At 40.0% G+C, this 23,632-nt stretch overlaps 1 protein-coding gene across 6 annotated transcripts in view; it reads right to left on the minus strand.

Annotated features, from left to right (window-relative positions):
- Nucleotides 1-1,005: 1,005 nt before the first annotated feature.
- The window catches only part of pdlim2 (PDZ and LIM domain 2 (mystique)), a 32,414-nt gene continuing 9,787 nt past the window's right edge, over nucleotides 1,006-23,632 (minus strand). For 5 of the 6 annotated variants that reach the window (XM_040019827.1, XM_040019832.1, XM_040019829.1 and 2 more), the window contains 7 exons: nucleotides 21,809-21,872; nucleotides 21,206-21,357; nucleotides 20,046-20,109; nucleotides 9,452-9,564; nucleotides 3,955-4,103; nucleotides 3,192-3,303; nucleotides 1,006-2,241 (listed from right to left, as the gene is read on the minus strand). In XM_040019827.1, the coding sequence (XP_039875761.1) occupies nucleotides 2,049-2,241; nucleotides 3,192-3,303; nucleotides 3,955-4,103; nucleotides 9,452-9,564; nucleotides 20,046-20,109; nucleotides 21,206-21,357; nucleotides 21,809-21,872 (847 nt within the window). In that variant the 3' untranslated portion in view covers nucleotides 1,006-2,048. The remainder of the gene's footprint in view (nucleotides 2,242-3,191; nucleotides 3,304-3,954; nucleotides 4,104-9,451; nucleotides 9,565-20,045; nucleotides 20,110-21,205; nucleotides 21,358-21,808; nucleotides 21,873-23,632) is intronic. The other variant, XM_040019828.1, reaches the window with a different exon arrangement.

Here is a 23,632-nt window from a genome sequence, read left to right on the forward strand (position 1 = left end):
AAAAAGGTTTATCTTTGTAGTCATTGTATAATGATCCACAAACAATGCAGAAATCAATTCTATAATTGCCTAGTAAGCGAAATCATAGTACACTCGCCTATGCTTCCCCCCACTTGTTTATATAAACATACCATCAGATTTCTCCACGAAATGAATCGGCTCATGTCCATATTTTGTTTCTAATCTTGCGCAAAGATTTTATAACGGAGTTTAAAATCTTAATCCATGTGTAATTTGAGTTTTATCGCTTTCATAAGTTCATAAAGAACAAGTCTGAAACTGCAGTAATACTGCCGTCTTTTGGTCAGGAACGTGAATTACATAGTTGTTACACAGCCTCAAAGGCAACTCACGTCATAACTCTCCCTCCTCATGTGCTGCATAATTATATCAGACAGCTCTTGTCATAGACGTGGGTCTCCCAACAACTATGTAATGCTCATTCAATTACAAGACCTGGATGGCAGATACGCTTGTGGGAAAATAAAAGCATCCAAACTACCGTTCTAGTTTCCTTTTTGCCTGGTCTGCTATTCACAAAGCATGTTGGCAGATTTTTAATCTGGATGCCTCTTCTGACACAAACCACCCCAAGGGATTTGTGTCTCCTCCTGGGATGAACTGCAGAGCTTTTACTGGCACTGCACTATGGAGCCACTAGTAAAACAATTAAATATAATGACAAACATAATCCCTAGATTGTGTGCGATATAATATGTGGAATAATAAATATGCAAAAATGCATTTAAATAATCTACCTATCTGTACAACTTCTACTACAAAGAGATGTGTGCAGTTTGTGTATGTCACAGACCTTGTTCTACATTCAAAAATGTGCGGTAAAGAACCAGCTTACAGCAGCAGTTAAACTCTTTTCTGTGCTACTTTTGGCGAAACTCTTTCTGGTGTTAATATTGGAAGAATAAATGTTTCAAGTTGGCAGACATAGTTACATTAAAGAAACAATAACACATCAGGAAAACATTGCATACACACACACATACACATTTTGGTACACACAACTGCAAAACAGTTATTATCGCTGAGGAAGCTTCAGGTTGTGCGAATTTATTAAGTGCCACATGAAATGTGAACATTATAGTGCATCTCTGAGTACTGCTGTAAGTGTAGCATCATCGATTCTTTTCACACTATATGTCCTGTGCATACATTATGCATTTTAAGTGATCTACATTATAGAATACATTTCAATCACAAACATCAAAAATATTTGCATATTAAATGAAACTCTAGTCCCTCAAAAGGTAACAAAAACAGCCACAAAAAATCCCCTCATTATTTATAAATTCAGATTACAAAAGAAATACAGAAAAACTCAGGGGCTTTTGGCCTGATACTAAATTTGCAACTCCTGTGTTTGTAACAGTGTGAACACCCTTTCCCTTCTTCCTTTCTGCCTCTCACTCTCACATGTGCACACACACCCACACACACACACCCACAGATGAAGGGAAGGCCTGAAGAAGCCGCCACACCCCTGCATGAGAAAGTATGCACACATACACACCCACACAGCACTATCTGTGTACATTACATTTTTTAAAAAGGCATGCAGTGTAGGTTTGCTTTTGATCCCACTGTGTCAGCAGACAATTTAAATGAAGATCCTGATCCTCAGAGTCAGCCCTGTTGAGTTTGTCCAAAGCAGTGGTGATTTGTAAATCTGGCCTTAGCATAATGTCATGTGGCTTGAGTCCATGGCAACTGTGAATCATTAGGCGTAAGAATAACCTAAAGATGGCACGGAGGCTGGTTAATTTAAAAAAAAAAAAAAAAAGAAAGAAAGAAAAGAAAAGACAAACAAAGCCCCATTTCTCATACATTTACAAAGAAGGCAACAAAGTGTATTATATTACTGCAAAGTATGGTTAAATGTGATCAGAAAAGAGCATCCTCGACCATATTGTTGATTCATCTCCACCTCCGTGTATCTTCCCAAGATCTAAAACTCAGTCAGATGAGGTGGATATTTAAGCCAAACAGGCGGCCCTCTGTGTCCACAGTGAGGCAGGGGTGGAGTGGCAGACTCAGTGGTGAGGGGACACGGTGGCTGGGGGGGAGCTGCCCGGGCCCTGGTACCTTTCTTTGGCGTGCTTCTCACAGTACATCACATCTCCAATCCAAAAGTGACCTCGCATACTCAGGTTAAGACCGCAATCTGTGCACGTGTAGCACTCGGGGTGGCGGAATCGATCGTCGTTGATGCGCACGGCCTGTGAGCTGCGGAGAGATGAGCGCAATCAGGCACCAAGAAAACGGACTAGATCAAATAATCACCATGCTAAAACAAAACAGTTAATAGACCCACTTGAACTGTCTACAATTGATGTTTCAGACTCCATTTGAAATTTTGTCTATTATTTTTCCCCCACAAATCTTTACACAGCAGACCACAATGGCAGTGTTGTGCACCAGGTAAACCAGAAGCATTCATTCACATATTTCAGTTTCACCAGTTTATTCTGGTCATGTTAAGAGGCTCATGGCCTTCAGAGTATGACTCAAATTGGAGGTCAGGTCATTTAAAATCAGTGTTTTGATTTCACGGCAACTCATATCCTGATCTCATATACATCTTTATGATAATCTGATAACGATTAAGTAGTATATTATATATATATAGTATTATATTCTATAAACACGTGAAGCCTCAAATAAATAAAAAATAAGAATAAAAAAGAATTCCCTCCAGAAAAGGATTTTGTATTTGTCATGTACACACTTCTCTATCCTGACTAGTCTTCCAGTTCCAGATAAATATTACCATTTGCAGCCAAATACTTAAATCTTTGTTCATTAAGACCCAAGTATTTTGCTTTTGAACTATAAGCACAGTGTCTTCTGTCTTTTGTTGAGGAACCCGTTCTCTTCGGTCACTCTACCATAAAGGGCTGAGTGGTGCGCATAAGAGGGGAGCGGAAGTCTGACTCCCGTCACCAAGGCAAACACCTTTTGTCCATAATAGCTCAATCTGGTTGGGCTGGCAGGTCTAGAAGTCTCATGTACCACAGCTCAAGTGTGAAGGTTTTGTAATTGTGTAGCATCATTTGCAGATTTATAAGTAAAACAAACCAGCATCAAATCTTCTGAGTCTGAGACACAAATATATTCTTATATCAACGGCTATGTTATCCAATTAAGCATGTAACTGCAGGTGACCACAGACTTACACAATTTTGGTACCACACCTCTCGCAGGTGTGGTATTTGCTGGTTCCTCCCACTGATGTGGTTGCTTTGGGGGCATTTGGTGAAAGATTTCCTGGAAACCTCAGAGCTGCCTCTGGAGAAAAACACACACACAGAGTTGCTCATGATGAAGTTTTGACACGCTGCGTCTCACTGCTCAACACATCAGCACTCTGTTTGTCTTCACTGTCCTCTGTCAGTGCAGCTTGTTTATGTTTCCGGTAACTGTCATCACAAGGTCGTCGCCTATGGGACACGCTATATGAAATTTCCAAATACTGGCCATTATCACGTCATGAAAGAATGTTATCACTATCTGGATTTATTTTCACTGCCAAAGATCAAAGCCAAAGGGGAATCAGACAGATGTATTCCATGATAACATTTTTATGACCCACACACTGCAGAGTTGCGCTCCTCATGACAAACATATGGAAGTGCATATGGTTCTGAATGATGCACATTTGTCAAGGATGGTTTCAAGATGGAGATGTGGGCAGCAAACAGAAACAAGAGAGGAAGTGAATTATAAAGTACTTGATATAGCTGACAGATGCAGAAAATAAGTCTCAAAGCAGCCAGTCCACATGGATAAAATCTCTGCAGTCACAAAGCCCTTTTGTGCTCAACTAATACCTACTGCCACTTTCTTGTGTGTTCTAACATACACACACACTTTTATATTTATGAAACAATGTGCACTTTTGTCTATAAAGGATGCTCTTTGGATGAATGAGCGTCTCACCTTTTTCGTCAGCCTCCAGGACCTCTTGCAGCATTTTAAAGGTGTTGGACTGACGAGGTGGATTGCGGGACTCCCTGTTCTCCTGGATCATCTTGTACACCTCTGAGTCTGTGTCGAACCTCTGCATGGCAAAGTCAGAACTGGGACTGCTGTAAAACAAGCCAATAATAATAATCAGTATAGGATCTATTCATTTATATATGATTAAAAATATATAAATGTGTATGATACGGTGATATTAAAGCATTAAAGTTTGTATTATGACTGAATAGATGGACATAAAACCAAGTCACCAATAATAACTTAAAGCAGGCCTCTCCGGCTCTCTTTTGTACATTTGATTTTTGCTGCACTTTGGCGTGTTGCAATTTGCACAAGTTTGTGTTGAGTGTTTTGGCTGCAGTTTTGCAGGCAGAAGGCAAACTTTATCGGATATCAGTTGGTTCCTCTATGTAGATGTAAAAGTATTTTTTTAATAGTAACTGAAACTGAGTGCTGCTCATTATGAATGTTTGCTGTATTACACTCTGACGGAGTGCAGGCAGAGCAGGACACATGAGCCTGTGAGTATAAGCTCAGGGCAAATCAAAGCTTTGAGTTAAGGGTAACTCTCTCCACACACATATTTGCAACTCATCACATGCATTTGCAGATTCACCAGAAGTGTGTTTGTAAAGAGCCAACTAAGAGGCCCATCTAAGTTTGAACTTCTTTAGCTGTTGCTCAGAACAGCGCTTTTATCCAATCTAAAATGGTAAAACAACTTATCTGATTTATGAGATTTCTGCCATATTTGTTCCTAAATCAATCTATATTGGCAGGTACTTCCAACGACTGCTTCAACAGCTCCAACATTGTACAATAGCAGAGACAACACCCAGACCAAACCAGAGAAGTCTCCCCTCTCATCAAAATTTAAAATATGATATTACAGTGGGAACTGTTGAATTTATTGATCAGGGGATTACTGTTATTTCAGGAAGGTTCTTGGGAAATTACTAGTTGATGCCAAGAAAAGCCATACAAGTATGATCTGGTATGATTTCTATATAAAATGGCATGTTTATTTCTACATTAATAGCAACTCTGTACAAGAATTCAAACAATATCAAACTAATGCTCAACCTGCTCCACCAGTAACACCATACTTTGCTGTCTTGTTGTTAACTCAGCAAACAGCTACAAGGAAGAAACAAGGAGGGCAAAAGGCTAACTGAGAGAGCCACATCTCAAATCTAAAATCCTTAAAGAAAAAAAATAAAATAAAATAAAGAGCTTAACGAAAAGCGTTTTTTTTTTTTTTTTTTAGAAAACTTCTGATTAGTTAAAACCAGTTAACAAAGTAGTAATAAGAGAGGCTTGTGCATTACATAATCTGTAGCACAAAATAACAGCACCAAGTACAAAGTTGATTCAAAAGCCTCTCCAACAGCCAAGAAACATGAGATCCCGCAGTTGCGTGTCTCTTTTTGTGAAGGTGTGACCTTTGGCCTTTTCAAAATGAAATGTCATCACATCATTTTATCCCATTAGAAACTTGTGAAATTAGCCCATGAATTCTTGAGTTGTGGTGAAAAACGTGTTTCGACAAGCTGCACTGGCCCTGAGGTCAACTTCAAATCTGTGCCAAATTTTTATAAAATCCCTCGAGGTGACCTGACACATGTTCATGAGAATCCCTGCACGTACATACAGACTGACAACTCAAACACATGACGCCTCCAGCCACTGTTGTCGCTGGTACACAGGCATAGAAAATTACTTCAAACTCTGCATTTTTGCAATTTCAGCTTCAGGTTAAGGGCAGGAGGGGAGAAGAAGCTTCCATCAAAGGGGATTAGACACTGTGAGCTGAATGATTATTACTTAACAGATAAAAGCTCCGTCTTCCAAGCAACCCGAGCTGAGGAAACCCATGTGCTAAAATGTAGATTGGCAGAACATTGGTAAGACACAAAATTTTGTTCCTGTATGTGTGTTTGTCTGGAGGGAGTGTTTTCAGTCATGTGGAACCAGTCGGCCAGGTACACACTGTTCAGACTAGGTGCGATTTGATTACTTCAAATAGGAGCCATTTTGTCAGCTAGAATAACCCAACCTGACTGACTGTCCCACCTGTTGTCACCTACTGCAGAGATATTTATGCTTTAACTGACACCTGTGGTGTGAAGACAAAGCCCTCAACTTCATTCAACACTGTTGTGATTTAACATACAGATGTGAACCTATAAAGCCTTTTTATTTATTTTTTTTGTACAACAACATTACAGTTAGCGTGTTGCTGGGTTTTGGCAGATTTGTAACATTTTTTAACTTCATGTAGCCTGGCTCTATACATTCAATTATTATGAGTTTAAAGCAGATTCAAGATGAGAAATCTGTGACTGTGTTGCTTTTAAAAAACAAATCAGTTTGCGTGACTGATAATTCAAATTATGAGACTAGACAACTTTGTTAAACTGGAATTGGGCTGAGGCAAAGAGACAGACGTGGCCATTGAAAAAGGAAACAGTCCTGGTTTCTTGGGTTTTAGGTTCAGGTTCACTGTCCAGCTGCAAAGATGAGTAATGGTTTTAAATGAACATGTTCAGAGAATTTTCATAAGATACATTTCTGTGTATGCAAAGCCCATTTCCCCCTTAGTGAACATGGCTGCCACAAACAAGGGCAAACAGACATAGCAACAAGTATGTGAATGAAACAAATGCTCAGACCCTTTCTTCTGCATCAGTGAACATGGTTCAAATTGAAAACAGACCTCTCAGACCTCTCCAAGTTTTCCACATGCTCAGCTCCACCCTAAGCAAGCCATTTCCCCTTTTCCTTTCCCTCACCATCCCTCATGACATGCCATCTCAAAACAAATGGAAATTCTAGGTAAAAGAATACAAATAACAGGACTTATGGTCAGAGAAAATAACACTCATCTGAACAAGCAGTCAAGCACACAGATTATTAGTGCAAGCACATTAAAACAACTATCACTTTTAAATCTAATTCCACAAAACTCTTGGGAATTGCGCTTTCCAATGTTCTCACATGTATATATCAGTGGCCAAGACAAATGTGCTGCTGGTTTCTGTATCCAGACTTGGCTCACGCGAGCAACAATGAGACCCAAGGCATAGCTGCATGTAGTCGAAACATCTAAGATCACAAAGCTAAATTCCAGCCATATTTCTGAACTGGTTTCCTTGAAGTACAACATCTAAACCAAAGTCAAAACATATGGAGAGAAGGAATTAAAAACAGCAAAACATAAGATGACGAGACTCACCTCAAAAAGAAAAAAAGAGACAAAGAGAGTGAAAAAAGTGGGGAAGAACAACTCCAGCTAAAGTCCTTGTCCTTTTAACAGTGCTAGAGCAACTCAGCAAACATACCAACATACAAAAGAACAAACAATATTGACACACAAGCAGATGAAGAGCACACACCTCTATCTAAACCAGACGGCACAGAAAATGCAAGAGTGACTGAAAGGTGTGCCTTTAGCTGAAACTCATTGGCCATGCATCATGAAGGGGTGGGAAAATGGGTGTTACAGAGTCTGTGATTGGCTGGAAAGAACAGGGAGAGACTTTCTGTGCTAGCTCTAGACTGGGGGCCAATTAGGGGGAGAAGCAAAAATCAATCTTTTTTGGGAAGGGTCTGACTACAGCTGCTGACACATCACTAGCTATGGTTAGTCCAGCTGGACTTGGGTCTAAAGTCCAAAGTCAACTATCGTGCACTGAGGAGGGGAAAGAAAAAACAGCCACCGTGAGCGTGCTGACAGAAAGGATTGTGTGAGAGACTGAAGTGAAAACACCAATTTCTTCTGGGACAACAAATATTCCAAACAATGCTTAGGAGGGCAGCACCTGCACAGTGGGAACAGAATCAAATTACAGCTACATCACCTAATCAGAGAGGGTGAGGCAGGAAACAAGAAACTAAAGTGTTGCTGAGGGAGGTGATGAGGTGTTTCCCAAAGGTTCATTTGACTCCAAATGTTTCAGCAAAAAGCAGTAAACATCGAGAACCACCTGGACAATATCAGTAGATTCACAAGCTGACTGTTTTACTCTAAATGAAGGAACTGGTTTGGCAGATTTCTCAGCTAATCTGCATTTTGACAGAGATTTTAAAAATGAGGAAACAACTGAGAAACTGAAAGAATTTTTCTAGATGAGATCACTGATGCAATCAGATAAAACTATTTTCACTTCTGTAGAGGTAATAATAAGTGTCTTACTACTAACACAGTGTAATGCAAATAGCCTTAATTGTTATTATAATTTGGATGTAATTATTTATTTGATAAAGTACAAAATTTGAGAAGGATCACAAATGTAAATACAAATCTCTCTATAAAAATCTAATAATAATAATGGATTGGATTTATATAGCGCTTTTCAAGGCACCAAAAGCACTTTACAATACCACTATTCATTCACTCTCACATTCATACACTGGTGGAGGCAAGCTACAGTTGTAGCCACAGCTGCCCTGGGGCAGACTGACAGAAGCGAGGCTGCCATATCGCGCCATCGGCCCCTCTGGCCAACACCAGTAGGTAAGTAGGGTAAAGTGTCTTGCCCAGGGACACAACGACCAGGACAGAGAGCCCAGGGATCGAACCGGCGACCTTCCGGTTACAGATGCGATTCCCAACCCCCTGAGCCACGGTCGCCCACAAATAATAATAATAATAATAATAATAATAATAATAAAGAAGTTCGATGATTACCACCCGTTTTAGTAGTTTTCCAAAATTTCAAAATACATGTGTGCATGGTCTGCAAGTACCCACTTTCATGCCATGTTTGCAGCTTTACAGTTATAAATGAGGTACCAGGTGATGGTGGAATGTGCAGGTGCAGCCTCTACAGGCCTATAGGTGGCACTAAATTACTGCATTGAAACTGTGTATACTCCAATTAGACAGGAAACAAACTTACGCTGTAGTACATGTTAAAGCTTTAGGTTCTGTTGTGCATTGTCCTCTAAGGGGGCCCTCGAGTAGTTTGATATCAAGCTATCATGTGAAAGAAAAACCAGAGAATCAAATCAAAGGAAAAGCCATCGTCAACCAACTGCTGTTGTAAAATATTTTGCCTCCATGTTCCTCCAGAACATCTTGGTTATGGATGTGGTGGAAGCACTGTTTACACAAAACCAGTAGATTCCCAGCTGCATTAAAAGTTGGGAACTGTGAAGGCCATAACACATGATTAACATAATTTTCATACTTAAAGACAGAATGTTCCCACAAAGTTGACCAAGTTAACTCCCAACTATGGCCACAAAATGCCAACCACGGCTTAACACAGCCACTGTAAACCAAGTCGGGTTTTTCCTTTGAGCGTGCACCTAAATTTTAAGCCTAAAAAAGTGAAAGAGTCCCGGTTTGCTCTCAGAAAAAGAGAACAATCCATTTGGTGTGGTAATCCTGTGTGTGTATAGGAGTCAAAAGTAGGTTTTAATTATGTTGGAGTAAAAGTGTAACATTTACCTGCGATGAGGCGACACTGGTACGTCACGCTCAGTGGGACTTTGGGGTGAGAAGCGTCCTTGTGGAGTTGTGTTGGACACAGAGTTGTTTCTGTAGTCTGAAGGCGAGAAGTCCTGTGGAGAAGGAGAGAGCAAAAATGTATGAAATGATGCAATTTAAACATAAGAGACACACCAAGTGTTTTGCTCCATTCAGAGACAGGAATTCAGTGGGTGAGATTCTGAAGAGCTTCTCCACCAAGGAGTGTTTTGGTATTGAAGGCAGTTCGTCCATATTTCCAGAAACTCTAAATATGAAAACCTGAAATAAAATTATATCTTTTGAAAGACACATTCAGTCAAGATCAAACCAGGCGAGATCTAATTGAAACCTTCATCGGATTTTAGACAAATGTTTCAACTTCAAGTACCAAATAAGCTACATGCTTGCATTGTTTAATGTGATTCACTGTGCTGTCAAAGTTTTGACAGCTTGAGTCACACCGACATTCCTTTTACTGGTTGTTCCTGCTGATCCATTTCAATCTCAGCAAGCTAAATTAACATTGTTTCATCTTGATAATCATGCACAGTCTTAGGTGTGCTCCACTCCCACAGCTGATAGATGACTGATGGTGTAGCAACAGGTGTTTGGTACTAACTGGAAAACTGGTTTGAAGAGAAACTCAGAGCCAGCTTGTACTTTAATAGGTTCCAGATGCTGTACAAACCTGATGATTATTCATCTGTAGTTACTGTAGTTAAACAGCAGCATCACACAAATCAGTCAAAATGAACACTTACAGTACAAATACTGAAATTGAGAAATCTTAGTCAAGTGAAAAATATTTGACTTTTGACAGAAGAGGGCGCTAAGTACCTACAGGTGATCCAGCAGTTCCACCATTAAGTTAAAGGTTGATTTTTCCATCTTTACTCTAACAGTATGGGTTGAAAAAAAAAAACTCCTGAAATTCATTCCTCAGCATGTTAGTTTAGCTCAGGAAAAGAAATATGCAGTACAGAGTTAAGACAGAATCATCAAAATGCCATATTATATTTCCCAATCCTGAACTTGGAAGCTGAAAGCTTGATTATGATTTAGAGCAGTACATGTGTTACATGTGGTCCGACTATTTCCTGGTGAATATCATTCAACAAGGATAATGGACTAGCCAACCTGTGGCAAAAAGAAACCTGGCAGTTATTTCACTGCTGTCTTTTCAAAACTGGTATTTTAAGTCCTCATGACTACTTGGCACAGCTCAGATTAATTAGCAGTCATACTTGTTGATCACATATGCTGCAATATTCCTACTGAAGTTTACTTGTGAAATAAAGCGGTTACTTCATTTCATCTCCTGCACTGTGTGCAGGAGATCTTGTGCTAGAAATCGCAAAGCCCACAGACAACCCAAGAGTACAGCTTTTGCAATAAAGCTCACCGATTTTTTTTTCCCCCTCCCTCAAATGTCACCAGCTGGCACAAGTGTTACATGGGCTTCACAGCAAAGTGGCTCCACCCAACCTTTTGAACCAGCACACATCTGAAAGTCAAGCTGGAGCTGATGCAAGAGCTCAGTACTGAACAAATAGCATGGATGGAGTCAAAGATTTGTGTGCCCAATGCCAGCACCCGCTTCCAATTCAGAAACTCTTTGAACAATGTCTCTGTTCTCAATCGAGTCCAATTTTCCTGCTCTTTTTCCTTAGTGAGTGGGTAGATTAGTGGCGGATGCCAGGAAGCCTTTACCAGAAATGATCACTGGGATGGCTCCCCATGATTCCTCCCAGGATAAACCCACCACAAAAGGCAGAGGCTCAGAACATCATATATTTCATACTATCACTATGCACGAATAGAGACATCCATGCTGTCTTTATTTGAGCAAATCTCTAGGGAATGTACTGGAGGGATATGTATAGATTCTTTCTTAAAGACCTAGTGAAGCCAAGCAGTATGTACCGATGAATCTATTCTAATACAAACCAAATATATGTTACATAAGTGTCCAGCTACTGAATGTGGATCTTCATGCATTCCAACATAAGAATTTAGGGATAAGAATCACAGCTCGGCTCGGAGACTCAAGAGGAATGCAATGAAGTAAAGAAAAACAAAAGGGATAAAGAAAAAACACATGCGCTCCACTGTGACAGGGAGTATGCAGCTGTGACTGAGCTTGACCTTAGAAAGTTCAAAAAAACTTTGTCTGCACAACCAGAGCAGCTCTCCCATCACCACAATCCATTCTGCGAAATCCAGTGCCAGAATTTTATAGCGGTAACTGCTGCATGACTAGCAAAGCCTTAACCAATGCTTCCTGCATATGCTTTTTTCCAGATCATCACTGTTGCATTTTAAGCCTTTGAACCATTACACACAGTGATCTCAGTTCTACAGTGCATTTGGGGAACTGCATCATGACAGTGCCAACAATGCCCCCATGTTTCATGTACTAGAAAACTCAAGAAGAAATACGGGTGAGCTGAGGAAAGCCTATTTTCTTTCTTGGATGAGAGAATGGTCACAGATGGAAGAGACCAGCGGAGAATATCATCAGCCAATTTTTTTGTGGTTCCAGTGGCTGGCAAGAAGAGGAAGCTCTGATTAAAGCTGCGCTGAACTGTAATCAGGAGTTCATAGTCAACAATCCCAAGATCATTAGGGCAAGTTGCTGGAATGCTGTACTGCATTTAAAATAACATATCAAGCTATTGAGCACTATATATCCTCTTTAGGTATACTGTTTAGCTTATTATGGTGTGTTTGTACATACAAATGCACACAGACAAAATCTGCCTGGAGAACAGATTGGATATCCACGTCCCATTGGTCCAACACAAACAATGTTTTTTGCCAAAGTAACATGCAAGGTTTCAGAATTTGGGTTTTTCTATGTGCTTTTTCCATTTCAGTGTTAACCATTTTTCATGCTTGAAGTTCTATGATATTTAATATAATGCCCAAACAGCCAATACCAACACAAAACAAAATAAACTCCAGCATTTAAAATGTCTTGATTTTAAAATCTCTAATTTTATGTATGATGAGGCCCTTTGCAGCAGTAAGACGGAGGGCCACATCTGTCTTACTGTGGAAAACATGGCAGCTTAAGGTTGTGCTGAAACCTGCTGTTTATTTTCATCGTTCATCCATTTTATACACTCACATCTTCCATGGCAGGGGAGAGGGGGCTGGAGCCTATCCCAGCATGCTTGGGGAAAGAAACAGAGAAGACCCTTGTGCGTCAGCAAAAACTGACCCGACATTTATGGGATTCAGCTTGATTTTAACATGTGAAAATACAAACACTGGTGCCCCAGAAACTCACATATTACAAAGTATACATTGTATTAAAACCTACATTCTTTAGTCTTGACATTCATGTAGATGTTACCTTGGCAAGTACCATTCACCTTAATGTTCTTTCACATAAAGCATAACCACACACTATTAAGTGACACAAGTGGTCTCAACCAGAACATGCACAACACAAAAAAGTTCTCCAGCCTTGGTCAGATGGAGATCTGTTGGTCCCCTTCTGACAGGTGCACCTGATCCAACCCAGTCTATGAAGGGCCAAACTGGCAACCTACAAGACCCAAAAGATCTGCTGCCAGCATCCACGATTGTGTTTTTTCAAGACACTTCTGGGTGCATTGGCAAATGTTTATTAGTAATGTTAGTTAGGAATAATCAGCATACATTTATATCTGTGGATTGTACCCATCCAAAGTTAAACCAGCTTAATAGCACTAGCTAAGAGCTTAGGCCTCAGTCACACAGGCTTGATGACCCTCATGTCACTACATAGGTTGCTGGCTGTCACCAGGTAAAATAAATGTTGTGGCTGCCTGTAGTTTTTTGCTGTAGTGAAACTACAAGAAGTTTGCTGCAAACCAGAAATGGACACTGTTCTTTCCCTCTTCTCAACCAACACACTTCAAAAGTCGCAACTTTAACTGATCAGTTTTACTGATCAGCAAATAATTTGTGGGTGTTTGTAACATTTGCTAGCAACCTCCCACAATGACTTGCCAACCGGTCAAAGAACACAAAATTCTCTCTAGCCGCTGACTGATCTCTAGGCCTTTACAAATCCATTTCACAGTAACTACCAATAACCTACAGCAACCCACCAGCTAGAAAATAAATATTTTTCTCTGGCAAGATGGTTGGCAACTGGTATGTTGGCCTTGGCCTGGCCTGTGTGGTGGTAATGTCTGTCTCCAAAAAAGAAAACAAAAAACAGAAAAAACACAGCAGCAGCCAAAACACTAATTGAAGATTCAGAATGCAGAATCCAAAAACGCCTGAGACACTGCAGTGGCTACATACACCTTTGAAAGACTTTTATATACTCCTAATATGTGATCAGCGTTGCTTTGGCACATAACAGTAATCAACCCACTAGAAGGCAGGTGATTTTACTGTTGTGGCTGATCTCTGCAAAACAAAACTGTGGGCAACTATAAATGGGACGTATTCATTTACCAATATTAGAGATAAAGCCTTAGTGCATTATAAAAACTGTTACAAAAGAAAAAAAATCATTCTAAACACAATCAAGAGTTTATCCATTTTAGACACAACAAGCATAAAATGCCAAAATAAAGTGAAGGCAGCTGTTTCAGATAAAGACCCATGGGAAACACTGGGGACAGTGCCAGCAGAGGAGTCTTCAGTCTGGCTCCAACCAAGCCACTGTGCATCATCATTACCACCCTGCAGCTTCAATTACAGGGCACTGGCCAGCAGCACATAGGAGTGATGCCTAGAGGAGCTACTTTTGGGAAGACAGTTGCTGCTGTAAGAAAGTGCTGTAACTGCTCATTCACTGTCTCCACCTCAGACATGAGTGCTGCACTACAATGAGGCGGGGGACACCAGACATTCTGGGCTTGGTAATAATCAGAGCTGTGTAGGTTTTTTCCTATCCAGCAGTGGGCACTGGTGGAGGTCCTGAGCAAAGGCCTGAGGCGAAGAGTAACCTACTCGTTATCCACTGTTACTGATAGATCCCTGCCTTGTAATTATGTCTGAGCAATGGTGCATTACTGTGTACACATTCTGTTACAAATAAAACACAATACATGGTTAAACACAGGACATCTTTTTGGAACAAAAAAAAAAAAAAAATTAAAAAAATCATGTAATTAACATTCTTTACCTTTTTTATTGGCTCATGTCCGACTGCCCCTGCGTTATGAAAGGTCTTACATCTCCGACTACAGTCCTGGTTCCAATAATGATATGACTAAAACAATGTGCTGAGACTATACCTGTGCATATAATCTAAGACAATTAAGACTTAAAGGTAATTTTCTTTTTAATCTAAATGCATGCTAACTTCGTGTTCTGTTTTGTTTTTCCAAAATACTGATGCAAAAGTCTTACGGGACTCCAGTCTATGCTGCAGCATGCAATTCTTTACAAGTCAAGCTCATTTTTCTCAGGGTTTATACATAGACATTTGTAGAATAGGCTTATATAGAGCAGTGACACTGAACAAAGGAATAGATTTTTGTGACTTTGGTCCTAATAGCTCCTCTACTCTCTACTCATTTACCATGGCCACACACAATCAAACTGTACAAGATTAAATGAAGAACATAGAAAACAAGATAAGAGGATGATTCTAAACATACAGTACTGCCAAGAAACATTGGATATCGAATGAGCAGCATTCTGATACACCTCTGAATGGATGAGCATACTGGGTGCTGCAAAACATGCTTGACAGAAACAGATCGTGAAACAGTTATTAAGTGCTGCAGTTTTAGTTTAATAAACAAATGATTCCTGAAGCTAAAAGTAATGAAGTAAGATCTCTAGTGTAGGTGGCCTGAGAGAGAGACTCACTGCTACCAAAACTGAATAGGTCAATAATATGTCTGCATAGTGTTTTATACACAAAGGGTGCTGTGAGCAACACATTTTTATCCCTATAAAATTCCCCACAAGGCTCTGACTGAATCAGCATATCAAGCTCATTAGACATCTGGAGTTCATTATGGTTGGACTAAAAATCACTGGACTTCCAATTCATGGTTGGCGAGATGACTCTCTTCACATGCGCCAAAAAAGAAAAAAAAATGTGTGGTGGGGTTACAGTAAGAGTCAAGACGAGCTGAATGTAAACAAGACTGCCGATCAAATTTTTATAAATACATTTTTGTAGTTTTTTTGGGTTTTTTTACAGTTCCTCCCACAAAGATAACAGAGCTCTAACTGTAAGTAGTCTCACAGCATCACAACAATATGTTCCACTCTCACATTTCACACAGATTTAAACCAACTGTACTGAATACTGGAGTACTCTGTATAGCGATGGAAAACTGCCACATATATTTCAACAGGAATGTCCACAAATGACTATAGACCATAAATCTAACATGTCAGCATTTATGGTATGTCAGTGCAGAAGAGTTACTCTCCACATGTCATTTCTGCAGCCTAACAGTTATGATTCACGATCACCCAATCCACCCCTGGTAATCACTACACTAAAATGTGGGTGTTGTACTGTGTAAAACTACAAAAATATATGCTAACATGTCTATTTTTGTTGGCACGAACATATCAAGGGGCAGTTATTCATATCATTCCCTTGACAACAACTTTAGGAATGTTGACATTATGCTCAACCACCTTCGTAAACACCAACAACTTGTAAAAAGGTCCATCTCTCTCAGCCAACAGTTCTCCATAAAACTTTCAGGGCCATCTATCCCCATGAGTGCACCCGGAGGCCTGCAAAGCTCAGGGAATCAAAAGTGTCCCAGTTTGCTTTTCCATTCCAGGGGAAAGAAAAACAGCTGTGCTGATCAATCAGAGGGGATGACGAGAGGCATGCTGCCCACGGAGAGGCCACAATGGACCCCGAGCTTAACGGCTACGAGTCCACGTGAAAGGGCCTCACACTGCCCAGTCACAGAGCTCACTGTGCAGAGAAGAAACCATCCCTCCACCATGACCGTGCAGCCAGCACTGCTCCCCAGACACTGGCTTGGCTTAGCACAGCACCAGCATGCCAAACCAAACAAGAGGCCCACTCACATCAGATCTGAGAAAGTGCATCATTCCAAGCCATCATCATCATCTATATAATATGTATATTTCTATTTAGTAAAAAGGAGTGGCCATTTCTGTTGAGCTGAATTTTCCTTAAGTTCCCAGCCTCTTTGATACTTTAATTACTTCAATTTTCATCCAACTGTGTCTATAAAGGTTTATATTTTGACACCATTAAACATAAACTCCATTCTTGAATGCCAAGTCGTTTTTCCTGCTCCAATTTGATGAGCACAGTTTTGGCCTCAATTTAGAATAACGAAGCACAAGGCCGCCTTCCTTCTGTGACGGCTATTCTCCTGTGAGGAGAACAATGGACAGTAATGCATGAAATAGAGGATGTGGGGATTGACAGCTACTTCTTTAGATAAAGAACTCCGTGACACGTCATACAGCCAAGGCCACTGCACCAAATTTAGAATCGAGAGGAAAAGTTTGGCCAGCACTGGCACAAAATGTTGTGTTGCCCGGCTGTAGCTGGAGATCTTACACTACTGAGGATATTTGTAAAGCAACCTCACTGTCCCAGCACAGGATTGGACAGCCCACTAAGGCAACCCTCAGGAACCTCAAAGTGCAGAAACTGCAAACCCAGACACGGAGCCTAGTCTTAATGGTCGAGCGACGGGTCATGTCTCATGAAGAGCAGTTTGGTTTTGGCTCTGCTCAGTGCAACAGAGATCCCATTGTGGTCACTTCATGATGATATAAACAGATGCTCTGAATCATGACAGTGGCCGAGCAGTTCAGAAACAAGCTTATGTCCAGATTCCAGTAATCTAGGATGCACCATGCATTTAGCTCTTTTGTCACGACTGTGACTTCAAAAGCAGTTTGTAATATAGCCAATGATTTGAGAGTTCAATTCCCAGTCCCTCCACGTCCTGAAGTATTCTTGATTGATAAATATAAGCCACTGATAAATATGAGGTAAGGCAAGTTGGTATAAAAGTAGAGGTAGAAACAGCACTATAGTAAATATAAATATACTAAAATGTCTGTTTTTAACCTTATAAAGACTGAAGCATGAAATAATTTGCAGATAATTCTAGTGTATCAGGAAAAAAAAATATCCCTACTTGTGTAGAGGTCTCAAATACTTCTGTATGATATGTGGTAGAATTGGTATTATTGGGTTAAACATCCATTTAAATCTTTCGATTCTGTCATACATGTGGTCGGTCTGGTATCGCAGGTGGTCTAAACTCCAACCAAAAGACATGGCTGTGTGTTGAAAAGTTTCTCCTTAGAGTGACATGGCTTAAGTACAGTCTGCGAGTGTCAGCAGGCTCTCTGGTGTCCACTGAACTCCACCCCATACCCCAGCCCCCATCCATTTGAGTTTCATCACACAACAGCATGCCTTGTGACACAAGGGAAAAAGCAACACCAGGCCATCACAGCCACTATTGTATACAGGCTTTTTCTCAGGATATCCAACACCCTGGAAAATGGCAGATCCTGTTGCGCACCCCACTCTCTCTGCACTCAGGGAGCCAAATCAGGGGTGGAAAAGCCTTTTAGGAGCTTTTCAGTGAAGTTGATCACCTGATACAGAAGCACTCTGCACCTCTCAGTCAGGACAGAGGCCCTTGGCACAGATGCTCCACATCCCAGCACTCAATGGGATGCTGAGTTCCTGCCAGCGCAAGCAACATAATGCACAATGTACCCATGGCAGAACTCTTCCAAGCCATCTCCCCATCGAGCACTCTGAAAGAACTCCACTCACTAATCTCAGCGCTGCAGTGGGAGGCTCATCGCTACTTTAAAACCAGGATAGAAATCTCTTGGGGTCAGCCAAAAACCCAAAACTCTCTTTCCTGAGACTGATTTAATTCAAAGATACTCAACAAATGGTTAAAAATAACCAAGAAAAGGCTCCAAGAGGAAGTCAGACAATACAGAGTCCAAATGAAGAAAAATAAGAGGAATTATGATTTTTAAAAATGTTAAGAAGAATGGAAGAACGGGCGACTCCATGAATACCACAAACATGTGAGGCTGTCCCAACAGGCGTGTGTTCATTCCTAAGAGCTTGCCAATGGAGCTTTGAGCCACAATACAGCTCCTAATGTGTTTTGGGCAAGCCAACTTCCAGTTTACTGCACCATGGTTTTCAGGTCACCACAGTGGAACTCCACAGTCAGTTTCAGAACATGGTTGTAAATGCCCCCCCTAAAAATAAAGTGAACTGATATGTCAAAGTGGCCTACAGTGGTTTTTTTAGGAATTAATAAAGCTTTAACCTCGTATCAGTTAACTGTAGCAAACTGTGGAATTCAGTTGCCAAAATTAGTTACACTAAATTGTTATTAGCTAAATATTAGCTAGAGTGGTTCTCCTGGTGTCTAAACAACCAAGAGTACCCCAACATGAGCCACTGGCCTTCAAGGACGTGACAAAGAATCTAAAACTTGAAGGAAAACCTTTAAACTGGACTGCCTCATGCAGCTGCCTCTCAGGAGGAATGCTCCAATGTTTTGAAGTTCAAACCTCTGCATATTTATCTAACGTTATGTAATGTCCAGAGTTATAAAAATGGATGGAATTCCTTGTGGCACTACAAAAGGTCTTGAATGTTTTTTCCTGTTCTGTCATTTCACATGTTTCGTCTTCAGTGGGACCCGTGCATGTAACTAAGTATGGAGGCATAGCTGAAATAGCTTATGATGAACTTTCCCACAACATTTTCTCTCTTTACTTCACGGAAGTCTTTCCAGACGCTCTAGTCCCCCGGTTTTGGTTCTGTTGCTGGAACGGGGAATGGACACAGCATACTTACAGATAAGTCTGTGTTTTACGTCTCTCCATATCTTGCAGCCTATTGAGATTAATAAGTCTCCATTTTTGACAACTAAAGGTTATGGCCATTGTTCTGAAGGAAAGCAATAGCTTTTTTTCTTGGCCCAGGCTTTGAATGAAGCAGCTCCAGACGGTTGTTCATCTTAATGCCAGATATTTTGAACGCTGACCTTTGTAGTTTGTACACACCCTGCTATAAAAATGCCAAACCTTATCAGTTTCCTGCCTTTACTGTTAAGTGCACAGTCAGTACACTGTCCGCAAACTTATTCAAGGGCACCTTCTGTGGCATCAGAAACAAACAATTCAAATGGGAAGGCTGAGGCTTCAGATAAGTCATTCTAGCAGACTGGACTAGCCCAGTCAAAATAAATACTCTCCACACAGTAATACACAGTGGACAAAAATCTTCAGCTGTACTGTCTGTGTGAACTGCAGCTACAGATGAACGACAGTCCAGGAAAATCTATGGCTTTCAAGCCTGGACACGCAAATAATGATTCTGACTCACAAATACCGTAAAACAACAAAGGACACCCACAAACTGTGTTTTGAAGACAGTAATTTTAAGTTACTTAGCAACCACTGTCTCCATCTAATTAAGTGCTCTTTATTACAGAAATTGTGCTTCATTATTTGCAAGGTAGAAAAAAGAATGACTGAACAAAAGTCAATAACTCCTACGTGTAAGGCAGACTGCTGAAAACCTTTCAACAAAAACACTTCAACCAACCTGTGACACGAGTCCTGACAATCTCGTATTTCTCTCCTCTGGTGACCTTGAGTGCAGCTGAAAACTGTAACATATGGACAAGAAAAGAAAAAGGATATCAGTCATAAGCACTTATGCTTTTAGGTTGGCCACAATTCACACAGAGACACGCGTCAGTCGTCAGAGATTCTTCTGTACTGCATATATTTTACTGTAGCACGTGGCATCTTTATTATCTCAGTATGTATTACACTATTGTGATATTATTGTGGCTTCATAGTTCCCGCTGCCTCAAAAAGTCTAATAATATCATAATAATAACAAACTCTATGACCAACTCACCCTGGTTATATTGTTTTTTTTATGACTGTTGTGAATGATCTATGCACTTTATTTCCTTATACACATTACAAGTTACTGTGGCAAAGAGTTTATTATATTTAATAAATCAATAGGACTGCATTACAAAATACAGATTTAATAGCTTATGTGGCAACCCCCCCCCCCTCCCCCCCCCAAAAAAAAAAAAAAAAAAAAAAAAAAAAAAAAAAACAAAAGGTAAGAATTGTAATTATATTAATACTTAAATCAAGTCCTGGGCAGGAAACTTTACCAGTGCATGCAAGCGAGGAAATCTAATTTGAAATATGGCCTATTAAAGGTTGTTCAACAAACGTCCGAGTGCAGACAAAACCGCGGTGAATGTTCCACATTCTGCCTTTTGTTAACGTGAATGCAAACGGAGGAATGTGATATCCTGTGCATATCCTTTGTTACTACAGCACAATCCCATGGCTCCACTTTCTGTCTGTTATTCCCATACCTATTGGCTTGCCTGTTGTTGGGTCAAGAGACCACTTGCTGCAGACTTTTTGTCCAGATACAAGCCTATTTAGGAAGTGAACGGTTGGATTTTTGGAAAGAAAAAAGAAAAACAAAAAAAACAAAAAAACAAACAAACATACACCTGAAATGTGGAGCTCTAAAAATCTCCTTTTTTAGACCGCTAACACTTAGGGAAATGCTTTTTTGTGTCTCTAATGTTACAGGAGAAAACTGTAACCCATGTTTCTCTGCAGAGAATTCTTTAAACTACACAACTTTGCATGTCAAAAAGTATGAAAAGTGGACTTGCTTAAACATAAAGTATCACAGTGATTTGAAAAGCATGAGTGCACTACCTCTTGTTGATGGTTGGTGTCACCATCTCCATCTTTGTATCGGGGCTGGCAGGACGATCTGTTGAGTACGGTCCTGGAGATTGTGACACAGGGCTGGAGATGGTGTACTCTCTATAGTTTTGATTCTCATCTTGATTCAGTTTTACTGTTTCCTAAAAAAAATACATCACATCAGAGAAATGTTACTACATTAGACTCAGCTGAACATGACTTGATCTTTAATCCTGTGTTTTGGCCATGCAAGCTGTAAAGTGATCAACAGAGGTACTTGTGAGAAATGTCACCACAAAAACATGTCATCTATCACTACATATTGTTTGATGAACTCTTACACCCAGTGTGAGCTCAGTAAAATACAAGTACTAAAAATGATTTAAGGTTTTACGGCTATTTGTGGACAGAAAAACAGACTTGTAAACAGATGTGTGATGCATGTATACTGTCAAGATTCGTTTACATTTTTACAAATAAACCAACATGACTTTAATATACAGAAAAAAAGAAAACATGACAATTATGGATATTATTCTGTCCAGATTTGATTATTTGCTTTGATTGCGGGACATCAAATATGTTGAAGTACTCCGTAGCTTCAGCACTGACCTTGAAACGTCCAATGAGCTGTTCAGGAGTGCCGTTGGTTTGTCCAACGCCGGGAGTTTCAGGTCTTGAAAGAGAGAGAACAGCAGATCAAATGACTTTATAGGTGTATCTGATCAACTCTTGCATTCCTGCATCATAATAATAATACTGGTTTACTGCAAGTGACCAATAACACACTGTGATGCCTTAACTTTGTAAAGTGGGGAAAAAAGAAAAGATGTCTTTGTTTACATAAAACCCCCTTACAAAATGTAAACGTTTCCAGTGTTTTCTTGATTAATTTATCCAGTATAATAACTATTTTATGATTACTCATATTTGTAGCATCAGCCACCTGATCGGTTACCTGTTAACCGAATGCATTGACATCCATGGTCTGTTGCAATGCTGACCCGGACTAATTTTATTATAATGATACAGGAACAGCATCAACACGGGATATCGTGCAACTTTATATAGGACTGCCGACTTTTCTCCAACAAACATGGAGAAAAGAAAAAATCAATTTCGATCGAGAAAGAGCCAAAGCAATGCGAAATAATCAGTTATAAAAAAAAAATAAAAATAAAAAATAGTGTCAGTGCCCTGCCAAGTGTCCACCATTATGTTGTCATGAATCTTTAAGATTACTGCAGAGCCTTCTTTACAAAATATTCTCTTGATCTCTCTGCAGCTTTTCAACTGTTGTTTTTCTTTCTTGAACAGAAGATACATTATGAGCAAGTCTATCACTGAAGCTGGAGGGGAAAATGTGGGTAGTGGAAGCGCCAATGCAAACACACAATGCCCCCTTGGCTGCAGGGCCAGAAGCTGCCTGCCTCTTGCTTGAGCTTGAGGTAATGAGGCACACAGGAAGGCCTGGATGCCTGTGGTAAATCACCCAGAAACACACCTCTAGTGGCTCTGGCTCCACATACTGTGTGGAGAAGAGATGGCAAGAAGACAAAAACTGATCCAGTCCCTGTAAGACATTTCTTCCCATAGGAAGGATATTAATATTGTACGCCTGAAAAACTCATTACTTCCACTTTGTAGCATGTATATCAAACATCAGAGGAAGCTGTGGCCTACAGACGGTAAGAAGTCAGATGAGTATTTAGGCTGTAACCAATGCTCTTGGTTAACAGGTCTCATTTACAGAAGAATTATTAGTGGTAACAATGTGTGATTCTGAACCACAGAGATGTAAAACTGACCCAAAAGCAGCATCCGAAACCCTGTACTGATAATAGCCTTCACATCTGGAAATTCAAAATGTGAATTTTTGGAATACCACTCTGAGAAAATGAACCAAAAACACTTCATCTACAACTAGATTTGAAAAGAATTGAAACCGGCAATAAACAAGAGCTGATTTTTGTGTGTTGATATCACATTACCCTTTTCCCTATAAAATAAATAAATATATAAATCCGGCATACAACCTGGATTTACTTATTTATCATTTTTACTTTAAAAAGGCAGGAAATTAGAAGAAAACTACTGCACAATAAAGCAAAAGGTGCCCTGAAAGCTAGCTCCATGAAGAAAAGGGTCAACATCATCCTGCAGGAAAAAAAAAAGAAAAAAAAAAAAAGAAAGAAATGTATAACGTTTTAAGGATCAAATTTGAAATGTGGTAGCTACTCCTTCAGTTGAAAACATATTCAGTTAGCTATGTCTGGGATTAATCTGATGTTGAACGGACCAACAATAAACCACTATCTCAGTTTAAAACATCAGGCACAGCTAAAAACAAAAACTTCTGAGTACAGACTGATGCCAGCTTCCTTCAGTGGGCACCCACATCACTGCTGGAAGGAGAGTGCTCTCAGCTAAGAAAAG

The sequence above is a fragment of the Simochromis diagramma genome, unplaced genomic scaffold (genome assembly GCF_900408965.1).
Source record: "Simochromis diagramma unplaced genomic scaffold, fSimDia1.1 OVJJ01000822.1, whole genome shotgun sequence".
Taxonomy (NCBI): Eukaryota; Metazoa; Chordata; class Actinopteri; order Cichliformes; family Cichlidae; genus Simochromis; species Simochromis diagramma.